Genomic DNA, 15,150 nt, shown 5'->3' with positions numbered 1-15,150 from the left:
GATGCTCATGTAGCCAATCTTGTGTGGAAGAATTCTACTTATCATCCATTTATTCATCGTAAACAAGCTATTCATTAATATTTACGTTTCTCGATGCTCATGTAGCCAATCTTGTGTGGAAGAATGGAGAGTCATGCTTTAAATCCGAGAAAGTCATTAAGATGATAGTTTGTTAAAGTGAAATATGCCTATCAAAAATAAAATTTTCAGATTTGGAAATATGACTATCAAAAATAGATGGAGGAAGTATAAAGCATGCATGCATACAATTAATTAAGACCTCAAAATCTCTAATTCTATTGGCTGCATGTACTATATTTATTAGGATGATTCAAACCAAGAGATGATAACTATTGGATGCATGCACTATATTTATTAAGGTGATTCAAACTAGTGATGATAATAATTGTTTCTTAATCTTTGGGTTAAGGTTGATTATGCCTTATATTATATATCTAATTCTATTGGATACGTGCACTATATTTATTAGGATGATGCACTATATTTATTAGGATGATTCAAACTAGGAGATTATAACTATTGGATGTATACACTATATTTATTAGAGTGATTTTATCTAATTCTATTGGATACGTGCACTATATTTATTAGGATGATGCACTATATTTATTAGGATGATTCAAACTAGGAGATTATAACTATTGGATGTATACACTATATTTATTAGAGTGATTTAAACTAGAGATGATAATAATTGTTTCTTGATTTTAGGTTAAAGAGATGATAATAATTGTTTCTTGATTTTAGGTTAAAGTTTCTTGATAATATGTTTAGTTTGTTGGATTAAAAGCGGCAACAATCTGAGCATGCCCCAACATCTTGAAAATGACTCGAGTACTCGACTTACTAAAGAGAATGAATAAAAACAACTGCACACCACCTCAGGCCAAAAGGCGTAATCTTTCAGATCAGCTCATAAAAATGTTCCGGCACAAGGTGTCAGATTCAATTTTGATCGAAGTGCAGTCCTCAGCTCTCAAGAACTCCTAGCTCTGAACTAAAATTTTATTCGTTCCAACCGAGAGGTCCTACCGCCAGTGGAATCAAAATTGTCTGACAACCACCTCATCAACAAGAACAAAAAATACATCGACGATGAACTTGCACCGCAAAAAAAATCCTAAATCCCAGGAGTATGTTTTTAGTTTACTTTAATGGGTGTTGATTAGTAATCCATTCCACCCATGCCTCCCATCGCTGGCGCTTCCTTCTCTTCCTTTGGGATCTCTACGATGATGGATTCCGTGGTTGTCATCAGAGATGATACGCTGCAGAAGGCAAACAACTTGTAAGAACCCGCAAGAGCCAAAAGTAACGTTAAATGGGTGAAAAATTTCAGATCAAAAACCGAAATAAGCACAAGGGATGAGGTGGGTGCTTCAGTGTATCACCCATGTTTGATCAACAATTTAATGTAAAGAACTAAAGCACAGAACCATGAACTTGAGAGCTTACCTTGCAGCATCCACCAAGGCAGTTCTGATCACTTTTAGTGGGTCAATGATACCAGCCTTCACCATGTCCACATATTCACCTACATAAGGTATATCGCACACGGATCAGCAACAAACTACAGACGACAATCATGGGATATTACGATATTCAATGAGGAAAGGTTCAATCATACCTTTAGCCGCATCATAGCCAAGGTCGGTGTTATCTTGTTCCAAAAGCTTACCGACAACAACAGCCCCTTCTACACCTGCGTTGGAAGCAATAGTGTGCACCGGTGTCTGCAAAATAAGTTGTCATCAGGTTTTGCTCCCAGAGAAGAAATCAGCAAAACAGGAAATGAGAAGTTATTATCCCTCCCAAACCTTCAAAGCATTCTGAATGATTTGTACACCAATCTTTTGATCAAAGTTAGCAGTCGGCAATTTATCCAGCTCCTTTGATGCATAAAGAAGTGCAACACCTCCACCTGTATTGTAATGCAAAGATGTCATGTCAGCATACTTGGGCATAATAATGCAAAGATGCAAACTGAACAAGTACATTACAAGGAAAACATATTGAAAGAAATCTACTGAAGTGGAGCAACTGCATACCTGGTACAATACCCTCTTCCACAGCAGCTTTAGTGGCATTCAATGCATCTGTCACTCTATCCTTCTTCTCACCAACTTCAGCTTCACTGGCTCCTCCGATCTGTAGGAAAGGTCATGATGCATATACAGGTCAAAATATAACTTCAGGGCACCACTCCTAGCAGTGCAATTCAACTTCCATTCTCAACATCATTGTGTGTTACAAGTGTGAGGTCTCTAATGAGACTTCACAAGCTTTTACCATCAATATAATAGAATCAACACTAGGTGGCTACACAGTAACATATCTGGTATTCTGTCTAACATTGGCTCTTTGAGATGGTTTATCTAACCATGGAATGTTCGGAAAGTTTGTTATTTCATTCAATTTATATTCCTCAATATAAACATAATATTGTGAACCTCACCTTTAGAACAGCAACACCTCCGGAGAGCTTTGCCAACCGCTCCTGTAGCTTTTCCTTGTCGTAATCAGAAGTGCTTAGCTCAATTGCAGATCTAATCTGCAACACAGCATTTATATAATCTATCAACAACCACGATTTTCAAAATAATGCACTAGTAATGCAATGAATTAATGTTGTACGAACCTGCTCAGCCCTCTCTTCAATGGATTTCTTGTCTCCAGCTCCATCAAGAATAACAGTGTCGTCCTTAGATACAGTTACCTGTAATGGACATGGAATATCACTCAAACCATCAGAACAGACTGGTATCATCTTAAATGTTAGCGGACAAAAGATACACTTCAAACAAATTTCTTTCCAAAGATAGCCAAAGCTTATCTACCAGCCTTCTAGGAATCATTCATACCTTCTTGCATGTACCCAACATCTGAGGCTCGAACTTCTCAAGATTCATTCCTAGCTCTTCAGTTATGACCTGAATCATTAAAATAAACAGGTTATAATGCATTCAATTGGTTAAATTTATATGCACCAACTTGGAGAGGTGATTGTTAAACTTACTTCTCCTCCAGTAAGGATCGCAAGGTCCTGTAAGTTTGCTTTCCTGTTCTCCCCAAACCCAGGAGCTTTAACAGCACAGACCTGAACAACACATCCTTCATTTAGGACAACTACACAGATTCAAATCACAAATGCCCAGTATTTACTGACCTTGATGCCTGCACGAAGCTTGTTAATAATCAGAGTACCCAATGCCTCGCTCTCTACATCTTCAGCAACAATCAGCAGAGACCTTTGCTTCTGTGCAAGGCAAGATGTTGACCAGTTATAGCAAGAAAATCAGTAGCACCACCACAATATACAACTATTTTATGAAAGCAAACACATACCTTCAGAGCCAACTCCAAGACTTTAACTACTGCATGCAGGTTCGAAACCTTCTTGTCATGTATCAGGATCAAGGGGTCATCCAGTTCCTGTTAAATATAACCTCATGACTGAGATAGTTCCAAAAGAAAAACTGAACATATCAACCAACAACAGAAGTTAAAAACTTACACATTTCTGGGTCTTTGGGTTGGTAACAAAGTAAGGAGAGATGTAGCCTCTGTCAAGTTTCATGCCTTCCACAACTTCAAGCTCATTGTAAAGGGTGTTACCATCCTACCAAATGTTTAAGCAAACAAATTAACGAAAAACCAGAGTGTTGGCACAAGTTCAGTTTTAACTAAAGGAAGTCTACCAACCAAATAGAGATAAGAGAGGCCAAGTTCAGTTTTAACTTGGATCAACTTACCGCAATGGTGATTACACCCTCCTTGCCAACCTTCTCCATAGCCTTTGCAATAAGCTCACCAATTTCCCTTTCCCCATTTGCTGATATTGTGCCCACCTTTATATATGAACATAAGAACTTAGTAACAGATTAAGATTAAGAAACAAGTCAAACACATAATGAGATCTGCAATGAATCACAAGTATTACCTGAGCTATTTCCTCTGATGTGCTGATCATTCTAGCCATGCCCTTTAGGTTAGTTACAACAGCATCAACAGCCATTGAAATTCCACGCCTTAAATCCATTGCATTCATGCCAGCAGCAACAGACTTGCACCCCTCAGTAAATATTGCTTTAGTCAATACAGTAGCACAAGTGGTACCTGAATTTTGGATCAGAATAACACAGTTAGAACAAACAAATTATGCGACTAAGCAAATCCTAAAGTACAATGCAATCCACATATTGAATTTGTGCAAATATGTGAAAATGTAAGTCATGCTTATACTACCTTTGATGATAAACCAAGTCACAACAAAATGAATAATAATTTTCGTTTTTTAACAAAACAAATTGTGTATAAAAAAGTCAACCGTGACATCTATCAAAAACCAGTGGTACTATATATAGCATTATAATTCAAGGTAGCATTGATAGATGATTGAAAATGCCCAAACAACAATAAATTACAATGCTAAAACTCACACCTATGAATACAATGAAGATAAGAACTGCATACACTCAAACCTTCGTCCAACAATAAATTAAATACAGTGAATTACTTTATGCAAAAATGCAAATAATGAACATTTTTGTAAATATAAGTTACAGGTTAAATATTACAGGAAGGCAAAACATGAGATGGTCTGGAATTGTTTATAATATAACCAAAGTTGTAGAATGCTAACAGAAGGACCAAGTATTCTCAACAGAATGGTACAAGTACAGCCATACCATCTCCAGCAGTATCATTGGTCGCATTAGCAACCTGCTTTACAAGGCTTGCACCAACATTCTTGACTCTATCCTTGAACTCAATGCTCTTGGCAACAGTCACACCGTCCTTTGTGACTTTCGGTGAACCATAGCTCTGCTCAATAACCACATTGCGTCCCTGCATAATAGACACGTTAAGTCCAATCTGCAAATAACACAACACAGCACTCTGACAAAATAAAAACATAAAAAGTTGTAGGCCCAACAAACACTGTGCTGCAACAATGAAAGCATGACATAAAGACTAATTTTGTCATCAGAGAAAAGGTGCACCATGTTTATGACAGTTATTTTCAGAATCATAAACCAATCATTTGGCTTTCTATCAAAGGAACTTCATTTATAATAGCTACAAAACAATTAACGTATTCAGAAAAGTACACAAGTGCACAATGACACATTTACATGAACACAATTATACCTTAGGACCCATCGTCACTTTGACTGCATCTGCCAACTCCTCAACACCCCTCAGCATCAAAGCACGGGCCTCAACTCCAAACTTGATATCCTTGGCAGCATAGTTCCTGCTCAAGGCAAGCCTGCTTCCAACCTACATATCATCATATATAAGGCAACAAAGCAAAAAAGAAAGTTCATTTGATTACAACCAACTCTGACCACCAGCAACTCACGACGATTACAGACCAGTGAGAAACTGAGGATCACAAGCAGACTTACTCAATTGGAGCAAAATTCAACTTCTGAGCTAAACTACATACACAAAAACAAGTCGCTAACTCTTCAACAGTCGTCACTGACATAACATCTAACAGAAACAAGCATATATCTTTTCGCCGCCACCTCGAAAGAAAAAAAAGCATAGATCTTTCTTGAGTGCCAGCAAGCATTGATCTTTACACTAGCAAACAACCAATTTCACAATATCGACAATTGAAATCAACGGTACTACTTGATCCCTGACCACCACAATGGACTAAATCAAACTTCAAGTGTAAATCCAGTGGATTCTAGCCATTCAAACAGATTTCACGAAGCCCAGCACAGAAACCCCAAACGAATCTCCCCCCCCCCCCCCCCACACACATCACCAAACCGGAACAAGACGCGCAACCTCCCACTCCCACTCCCACACCCACACTAACTCAAACTAATAAACCCAGCGAGACAAAACCCCACTCCATCACGAATCCGCTCACCTGGCGAGCGCTGCTCCCGGCTTGCCTGCACCAACAACGAAACAGTTCAGCAAACCGCTCAAACGTCGGAAAGAACAGCAGGCGCGTCGCGAGACTCAGATCGCAATGCGGGCGGAGGAGGGGAATCAAGCAAGCACACTCACCGAGCCTTGGAGGCGAGGCTGGCGGCCGCGCGGTACATGGCGGAGCCGAGCAGCGACCTGGGGCTAGGGAGGAGGAGGGATGGGAGGGGAGGGGAGGGGAGGGGAGCGGCGGCGGCGAGGAGGTTGAGCTATGAAGCCTTTTTTTTTCTTGGGGAGGAGGAAAGAGAGGAGGGCGAGGGGATTTGATGAGAGAGGAGAGGACGCGAGGAGGCTCTAGAAGCATCCATCCACTAGGGTTTAGGGTTTTAAGTCGCCCGCTCGATCGGCGGCGGCGGAAGCTGCGCGGTGCGGTGGTGCTGGGCTTCGGTCCAAATTTGCCAGAGATCCGGCCCAATATATGGGTAAGACTGTTAAGCCCAACAATTTTACGTGACACAAGGGCCCTGTTTAGGAGCTGAAATTCAAGTAGCTCGTGAGCCAACTAGTGAGAATTTTTTTAAAAAAGAAAAAGAAAATGGGTTTGTTAGCTTTTGATTTCTACTTTATTTTTTCTAGATTTTTATAACTATAAATTCTCAAAATTCATATATCTTTATAAGCATTTGGGATAGTTATAGATTTTTTTTAAAAAAAACTATAACTGCTAGAAACTCTCTTAAACAGGTCAAAGAACAGGAAGGCATAATCTAGAACGGACACCAATTTTTATCATCTATAGGAATTGAATTTGGTTCCTATAAAATCCTGCAAACGCTAGCACATGTCGTGTTCCAACTTCCAAGCAGTTTCAATTCCATTTCATCTAGGAGTATCAAAATTGGTTGTCTGTAAATACATCGAGTGTGGAGTGGAAGGCCAACAAGGGCAAAGCATAAGATCATCTTTCTCCACCTTGACAGATTATCATCAGAGCAGTGATCTCACATCACTGCCAAAGGTTGATCTGGCGAGCTCAAGACAAATGATCCATGGCATGGAGCTGATGATTCTATGTGGTGTGCTAGATCATGGCTACAAAGGGGCTTCTTGTTCCAATCAGATTACTCCTCTGCAGGTGGCGGTTGGAGCGCAGAGTTTCCACCAGATTGTTTGGCTGCGAGCACCTTGTCCAAGGTCTCGTCGGGTACCTTGATTCCATTTGTCTCCATTTCTGCTACCACCGCAATGGCCGCGTCGATCTCCTCCAGATCAAGGCACAGCAAGATCGCCTCGTCGTACAGAGGGCTAAGTCCAGGTGCATAAGAAAAAAAAACAAAAGAAGGGAAGGTTTGTTAGTACAGACTGTCAAGCGTGTAAATTTTGATTCAGAAACTACAGATAACTCTGTTGATGTGGGCTTTAAGCAGAGGTAAGAACATGTTGACAGTGTGTATAAGCAAAATATGAATCAAATCATAAAGAATAGCCCAAACTTTTTAATTCTATTTGAATAGACAAAAATGTAAGCTAAATATTGCAACAATGCGGCAGCCTACACATGTGTGGATCAAGAGCAGTGGTTAATCCAGTGCAACATGAGCTACAGATCAAAAATATGTCTTAGGAGTTAAAAATTGTAGTTTTGTTATGTTTTGTTATAAATTCAAAAAACACATCATTATATGGGCTTCAAACTCAAAACTTATATAGCAACAAAAACATCACTAGACAGTCGGACTGATTTACAAACGGAAATCTTTACATATATATGGAGAGCCCAAAGTTTTACCTTCCAAATTTGTAGCCAAGGCTATGCGTTGTTTGCAATATTGTCATAAATGCAGACGGGAGCGGCGCTCTCATTGCAGCCCGCAATATAATGGCACAATCTCCAATCGTTGGGGTACCACCAAGATCTATCACCTGAAAGTTAACATAACAGCCATATGACACAATCCATAATTCAAACATCAACAATTTTGGTGCAAGCTCAAAACCCTATCATGTCATAACAGGCTAACCTAAAACAATAACAAATGTGATGTAAACTGAATATAGTAATGGAACTAATCTCAGCATCCCATAGTCCACAAAATCCACAGCTCCATAAGAGAAGACGGTTAACCAAACAGAACCACAAAGTCCATGGAGCAATGCCAGACAAAGAGACCAGCTCTAAAACTTTAGCTATAAAGCTGAATACCTTATGCATTATCTTGATAGCCAACTCAACCTCCCATTCTTGTGACCACTTGCGTGGCATCTTATTCTTTATCTCTCTTTCCCATGTCCATCCCCAAGCATCTGCAGTAGTATACATATCTGACACATCGAACAACCTTGTCTCACGCATAACCTTAAAAGCTTCAATTGGGTCTTCAGGAAACCAATCTTCATCATCATCAATCTACAAAGGCAGGAAATGACTCAAAATTTGTAATGATACTGAGAGATTAGCTCTTAGTATCATATGTAGCTGATGTAACAAAATTAGAAGAAAGCAGAGACTTTTCGTGATTTATTGGTTACACTATACAGCTTGCAAGTCCTAGAGGATATGTTCCAAAACTTAAAATATTATATATATTATGTACAGGTATATTCCTTACATTATGTTCCTTTATGTTGAATTTAAGTTGTTAACACGACATGAACCATTCAATTGAGATGATTGCAAGCATCAGATCAATGGGAGAATTAATTTGCAATAGAAAGGTCAATCAAGAGCCATTGCATACAATGTTGACACATTACTTTCATACCTCAGGTACCCTTTTTGACTTCTTTGATGAAACAGATGTCTTTTCTAGATCCTTTAATAACTGGACTCCTATCATTTGAAGATGCTGCTTGGGTCCTTTCGATGGTTTGTCTTTAGTTTCATCTCCGGCTTGATTTTCCGTTTGTTCAACAACATCCTCCTCATCGATGTCATCTTCTTCTCCTTTTGTGGTATCATCGTCGTCGTCATCTTCGTCGTCGTCATCATCCAACTCATCGTCATCTAAATCTGCATCTTCTTCATCATTAACTTCTTCACAAAGATAATTCCGAGTTTCTCCCAGGAAACGCCGCTTCCAAAACTCTGTATTCCCATCTTCTAGCTTGATTCGTGAAATCAATTCATCTAACTCTTCATCAACCTATCAAGAGTGTTGTACTTTAAAACTTCAGCAAAAAATAGCAGGTAACATTTCTCACATGATAACACCACCAAATAGGACTAATGCAGTAAATATTGTCAACTTACCTCTTCCTCATCTTCCACAGGAGGAACCCAAAGTGGTATACCACGTGAACGATTGATTCTCCTAGCCTTTTGAACTCTCTGGTAAAGTACCTGCCTAGTTCCATCTGTAGGCAACCCTTGTGCCTCTAGCTCAGTCTTCAACTCAGATACTACCATTTTGCTAGCTGCCTTGGGCTTAACAACATTTTTCTTTGGCCCTACAACTAACTTTTTTAGTCTTTCAATAACTCTTCGTACATCATCTTCAGATACATCACCTAAAATACCAGGGCCTTCATTTCTCAATGTTATTAGAAGTTTGCGATGATATAACTTCAATTCCTCAAAGCAGCGCTGTTTAAATGATGTCTCTATTGGATTTGAATAGGCAAACCCAAACTCATCTGGATCTAAGGGAGTTTTGCCTCTTCGAGGCACCCAGCGTTTGCGCTCACCAGTAAGACCTCCTTCTTCAATATATCTACAAAGACAATATGAATGAAAAAACTAATGCACATTACATAATTATGGAGTGTTGTTGGCAAATATGAATATGTGATTGACAAAAACTGACTTGTCATCTTTAACAGTAAAGTAAGAACCTAAACCTCTCAATCATACCTGGCAACATAATCAATTTCAAAACCAACATCAGCTTCTTCTTGTAATGGTTCTATCCAGGTGCTCACCAACGTGCGATATTTTCTGTTTAAGATCATTGCTCTAGGTGCAATAGTCTGACCATCATTAGACATTGCCTCTAATGCCTCAAGCAACTCATCAGCTCTTCCTGGTTATAAAAATAAGTTACCTGCTCAGGAAAGTTTTAAAGTTCATAATAGTGCAAAGTCTCCTAAAACTAAAAGTATGGAAGACAAATGATTTATATATTGAGTACAGAATACAGAAATGGAAGTATGGAACTACTGTTGTAATAAATATAACTATGTAATTTTCACGGGTGTGTTTTGATGTTATGGGTTCCTAGTGCCAAGAGCTGTCAAAATAAGAGATTATAACCAGGAAAGTAAGAATTTATAATTAGTTAATAATGAGGTTAAAAGGAATCACTCCACAAGGTATTACAAACTATGCATATGCACACAAAGAAAGGGATGAAATTATAATTAAAATAACCACTTCCATATACCATCGTCTGCCACAGGACTTATGATAAGAATAAGTCAACCATTTCAGACAGTACTCAAGAATAATTATAAGAATATGCCACAGGACTCCACATTTCCATCTTAAGTACTGCACAGAAGGGACAGTGCTCACCATCAAGGCATAGAGATCGCAGATAGAGAGAAAGCGGATCACCACAATTTCCTTCATTATATAAAACTTTTGTTCCTCCGGGGATTCTCCGTAAGGCACAGAAATGCCTTATTGCTTCATTAACCATAGAGTACTTTGTGAAGCATTCCACTAACAACCTGGCAATAGTTGCTGATCATCAGAACATTGTTTTCCAAGAGAAAAAAATTGACAAGGATAAGAGTAAGCAAACAAGAATGGCTATTGACATTCAGAAGTCAGACTTGACAGTGTGCTTGCCTCCTCGTTATAGAGTAGACTATCAACTATTCTATGGTGGCTTTGGTATAATTTTGTAAGATTGTAGCTCTGTACTTACGCATATGTTCTTGCATTAGGCTGAATACGTTTGTGGTCTTCCACCATCATCCCTAGTAATTCGGCCACATCTCCTGCCCTGAAGACAAAAACACATTATTTTTTTTAAAAAAAAAAAAACAACATATAGCATTCTCCTGAAAAAAATTCAAATATGTAGCAGGGATATAGCAGGGATATAGCATTCTCCTCAAGCAGTTGACTTTGATGCTAAAATGAATTCAGCATGAATCCATGATTGTATAACTGTGTTGACAACAGACTAAATTCAAAAGGAACCAACAGAACATAGCAAACAAATATTGCAGAGAACATCTCTATTAAGTGTACCTGTCATAGGATGTAGCCCTAGTAAATGCCTGTATGACCCAATTGTAGGACTCGGTATCTGGTTTCATATAACCTAGAATGATAAAGTGAAATCAGTATAGACTTTAGTCAAAATCCCAGGATATGAAGTCATAAAACATCAAGATTGCACATGTCAATTCTTCAACAAGTTATTTATAGCGTGAAATCACGCTGTTGATAAACTAAAAAGTAAACAAAATAAATAATGACACCATAAAAGAAGACCAGTGTAAATGATGGCTATACCTTCACCTCCATATTCCATGTTTTCGAATGTTGCAAAAGCAATCTCAGGAATTCCACAAGTAGCCTGAATGAAATACAAACTTTTATGTAAAGGAAAAAAGTGACTATATTTGTAAATATGAACCGCAATAAGTATGTTCTTAAAATAAACCAAACCTAGTTTTTCTTTAGCTACGCGGACTGCAGGCGTGTGTGTGAGAGAGAGAACTAGTATAGCACTTATATATTCATATCACCAAGTGCAACAGATGCACGATGTGCAGTCCGTGTGGAGCTCATATTCTATTTGGAAATTAATTGACAGGTATTTATTTCTTTTTCTTTACGAAATGCTGATAGGTTAGCTAAGCAAATTAAGGCAGAAAAGAAACAATCATAAGTATGGCTATTTTGCTATATGCAAATCAAGCTCATAGTATCACCTGCACACTTAGGAGGCAATTGAAATGGAATGTGGTTGCCATTCTTCCAGAAGCTTCCATTTTGTATGCAACTGTTAGAGCATTGGAGTGATCTCCAGCTTTACAATCTTCTTCAATCAAAAGATCATAAATTTCATCAGTCCCTTGCAAACCACCTTCTGTTCCTTTCAGAAATACTGTATTGGCGTCCTCCAGATAGTTATTATTGACTAGTTCCTCTGTTCCATAGAAAGAAGACTACTATGTCATTAAAATTAATAAAAATAAAATATGAGATGCAGAGCGATTTACATACCTACAAGAATTAGCCAAGCCTTGCGAATATCATACTTATATCTTTCCATAGCAGCCAGAATCTCCATGCCCCTGGTAGCAAGACCCTTCTTGGCAAAAACACGGACTAAAGCCACAAATGTTTCATGTAAAGGGCGCACCCCAGAACTTAGCTCCCTTCTAAGAGATTGCATCTGTATCAAAAAAAGTATAGCATTATCATTTTCCTAAACCTGTGCATGTATCTCATAGAAGAAATCATTATCTAAAAAAAAATCTCATGGAAGAAATATAGTTATGTTTACTTCAAGTACACTTATTATTCATGAGATTCAAGAAAGTTCTGCGGGAACAATTAAGCACCTACTATAAACTTAGGACATGTAGGCCTACAATAAGTTTAGATCTATCACCAAAATAAATCACACAATCAAAGATTAAACTTATTACAGGAGTGAATCCAAAACAAACAGTGCTCAGCCACATGATTGGTGGCTTAATACCTGTACACATTTTATTGTTCTTTTAAATATGCCTATCTAGCATTTGACATTAAATCAGATATCAAAACAAAACATGTGTTATATACAATCTATTCTAGAAGATGATTATAAGGAAGAAGTTATTCATGTATTGCATTTGCGGGAGATGGGATCACGCAAAGTAGGGGGCAATGTTTGCCCCTTGTGGTTCTAACACCATTTAGTACTTGACTTGAAAAACTGTTTTCTTTTACCTTGTAAAAACTCGACCAACCTAGGAGGAACTAGGTGGTATTTTTAATTAAGAAGAAATACACACCCAGATTTCTTTTACCCTGAAAGCTAGCTGAAGTTTACTATTTCTGTTTCTGGAACAAAAATAGGTTCCAAATGCTCGAGTAAGATACACCAGATACAAGCTTTACAAATCCGTGCAACATCCAATCAGCTAATTAACAGCAGCCAAAAGACATACTGAATCCTTGTATAAGTTGACTATACTGCATTAACTCCAATATATTATGCATCAATCCCAATATCAGATTAAAAAAAAAACTAGCATAACACTAGATTCATTCTGAAGCTTTGCAAGGCTACAAGGACAAGGCTAGCAACTTTTTTAAATAAAAAAAAATGGGGGTAGGGACATTTACTAAACGTGATACAAACCTAAGTCAATCCTACAATAACGACGTGAATGGAGAGTTTAAACTTAGCCTATCCTCAGTTCCTCACCACCCGATAGTTTGAGGGCTTGCAGAATGCGGCTCCACGTTGCACAAACCCATCACGGAACATTCAAGCAACTTCTCACAATGAACAACATTTCCACTGAAGTAGACCACCATGGGATCACAACTCTGCGACATAAAACTCGACCAACAATTGCCAACCGCGGAAACGCTCAATTCCACAACTCAGCACAGACACCGAGAAACACATCGAGTGGACCGCTCGCATTTCATCAAACACGCGTGAATTCTCTAAATCCCACACAATTACAGTAACAGTTTCGCTCGCATTTCATCAAACACGCGGGAATTCTCTAAATCCCACACGATTACAGTAACGGTTTTAAGATGGTTGGGTGCACTTACGGCGCCTTCCGCGTCGCCGGCGAGAACGTGGGCGGCGACGAGGCCGTGGAAGGAGCGCGGGCCCGGGGAGAGGCCCGCGGCGACCATGTCGTAGATGGCGTCCGCGACCCCCGCGGCGTCCGCGGCGCGCGCGCGCTCCGCGAGCTGCTCCAGGAAGGCGAGGCGCAGGCCCTTCTCCACCGCCCCCGCGGTCGCCGAGCGGTCGCCGCCGCCGCCGCTCCCCTCGGGCGGCCGGCGCCGCCGCGTGCGGCGCCGCTCGACGAGCGCGGACGCGCGCGTGCTGGAGGTGGACGCGGCGCGGGTGCGGGGGAAGCGCGCGGCGGCGGTGAGGGGGAAGGCGGAGGAGGGCGGCGCGGCGGGGGCGGAGGTGGAGGTGGAGGGGGTAGGGGTGGCCATGGTGGCCGCGGGGTTTAGTGGAAATGGGAGTTGCGGGGGTTTTGGATAAGGGTAGTTATTGGTTCAGAGTTTTGGAGGGAGAGGGAAGAAGTGGAAGCTGGAAAGGCCGTTCATGTACGTGCGTTACACAAATTGTAATCGTGCTGCAAATACAAAATTTAAAGAAACACATTGTTTAAAATCAATTTATGTTTTCTTAAACATAATCTATACTACCTTCATCTCAAAATATAACATTTTTTACGTGAATAAAACGTATCATAGTATTATGAATCTGAACAATCATTTGTTTACATTTATAGTACTATGATAGTATTATTTTGGGACACATGGAGTACTCTCTTTGGCAGCTAGGGATTGAGAGAATATTTTTCTCCGCACGTAAGCTATTTTTCTCGTTCTCCGCACGTAAACTTCCCGAACTAACAATGTGTTTTTGCAAAAAAAAAAAAATAACAATGTGTTTTTGCAAAAAAAAATCTATAGGAAAGTTGTTTTAAAAAATCATATTAATATATTTTTTAAGTTTAAAATAGTTAATACTCGATTAATAATGTGTTAATGGCTCAACTCGTTTAGTGTATCTTCTCAATGTTCTCTTTTCATCTCCTCTCAAATGCAAGTCTATAGTGGTGGCAGTGAGGGTGTGTTTGGATCCCAGCCAAACATTGCCATGACAGGTGTGGCGGCCGCCGCAGGTGAGGCGAATAAAATGGCAGCCACAGTTGCGGCGAGAGTTACTGAGTGCATGCAGTTGGAATCTTATGGCTTGCCTTAATTTACTCCCAAACCAAACAGCAACCTAGCGTTTGTGGCGGCCACATGCATGGCGTGGCGAGGTGTGGCGTGGAACCAAACACTCCCGAATGCCACCCCACTATTGCTTTTGCAGTTTTACAATTTGCCCCGTGTATTTTCTAACACTGTGGAATAGCCTGACATCTAGTTCAGAAAAGTAAATATTTACTCTTTAAACATTTCTCGTGGTACCACCACCGACACCAACATTTGAATCCACATAGCTAGTAACAAATAATCAAATAAGCAACTAAGTCATACTAAAATATTTGATAAAAATATATTTTGCGGTGACATATTATGAT

At 39.5% G+C, this 15,150-nt stretch overlaps 2 protein-coding genes across 2 annotated transcripts; both read right to left on the bottom strand.

Annotated features, from left to right (window-relative positions):
• Positions 1-905: 905 nt before the first annotated feature.
• On the bottom strand, positions 906-6,253 carry LOC127752404 (chaperonin CPN60-1, mitochondrial). Its single transcript, XM_052277741.1, has 18 exons — positions 6,055-6,253; positions 5,912-5,936; positions 5,173-5,304; positions 4,710-4,869; positions 3,962-4,137; positions 3,774-3,869; positions 3,536-3,640; positions 3,367-3,453; positions 3,188-3,277; positions 3,038-3,118; positions 2,883-2,951; positions 2,660-2,737; positions 2,477-2,572; positions 2,070-2,169; positions 1,839-1,942; positions 1,649-1,754; positions 1,477-1,555; positions 906-1,289 (listed from the first exon to the last, which is right to left on the bottom strand). The coding sequence occupies exons 1-18, from the start codon at positions 6,090-6,092 to the stop codon at positions 1,187-1,189; spliced, it is 1,725 nt and encodes a 574-aa protein (XP_052133701.1). The 5' UTR covers positions 6,093-6,253; the 3' UTR covers positions 906-1,186.
• A 504-nt stretch (positions 6,254-6,757) lies between these two features.
• Positions 6,758-14,064, bottom strand: LOC127786368 (uncharacterized). Its single transcript, XM_052313753.1, has 13 exons — positions 13,652-14,064; positions 12,095-12,266; positions 11,800-12,017; positions 11,378-11,441; positions 11,111-11,183; positions 10,782-10,859; positions 10,424-10,581; positions 9,764-9,932; positions 9,164-9,623; positions 8,676-9,056; positions 8,117-8,320; positions 7,703-7,836; positions 6,758-7,218 (listed from the first exon to the last, which is right to left on the bottom strand). Exons 1-13 carry the CDS (start codon positions 14,045-14,047, stop codon positions 7,035-7,037), a joined length of 2,691 nt encoding a protein of 896 aa, XP_052169713.1. The 5' UTR covers positions 14,048-14,064; the 3' UTR covers positions 6,758-7,034.
• Positions 14,065-15,150: the final 1,086 nt, after the last annotated feature.

The sequence above is a fragment of the Oryza glaberrima genome, chromosome 10 (genome assembly GCF_000147395.1).
Source record: "Oryza glaberrima chromosome 10, OglaRS2, whole genome shotgun sequence".
Taxonomy (NCBI): Eukaryota; Viridiplantae; Streptophyta; class Magnoliopsida; order Poales; family Poaceae; genus Oryza; species Oryza glaberrima.
This window is presented reverse-complemented; position numbering and strand designations above follow the sequence as displayed.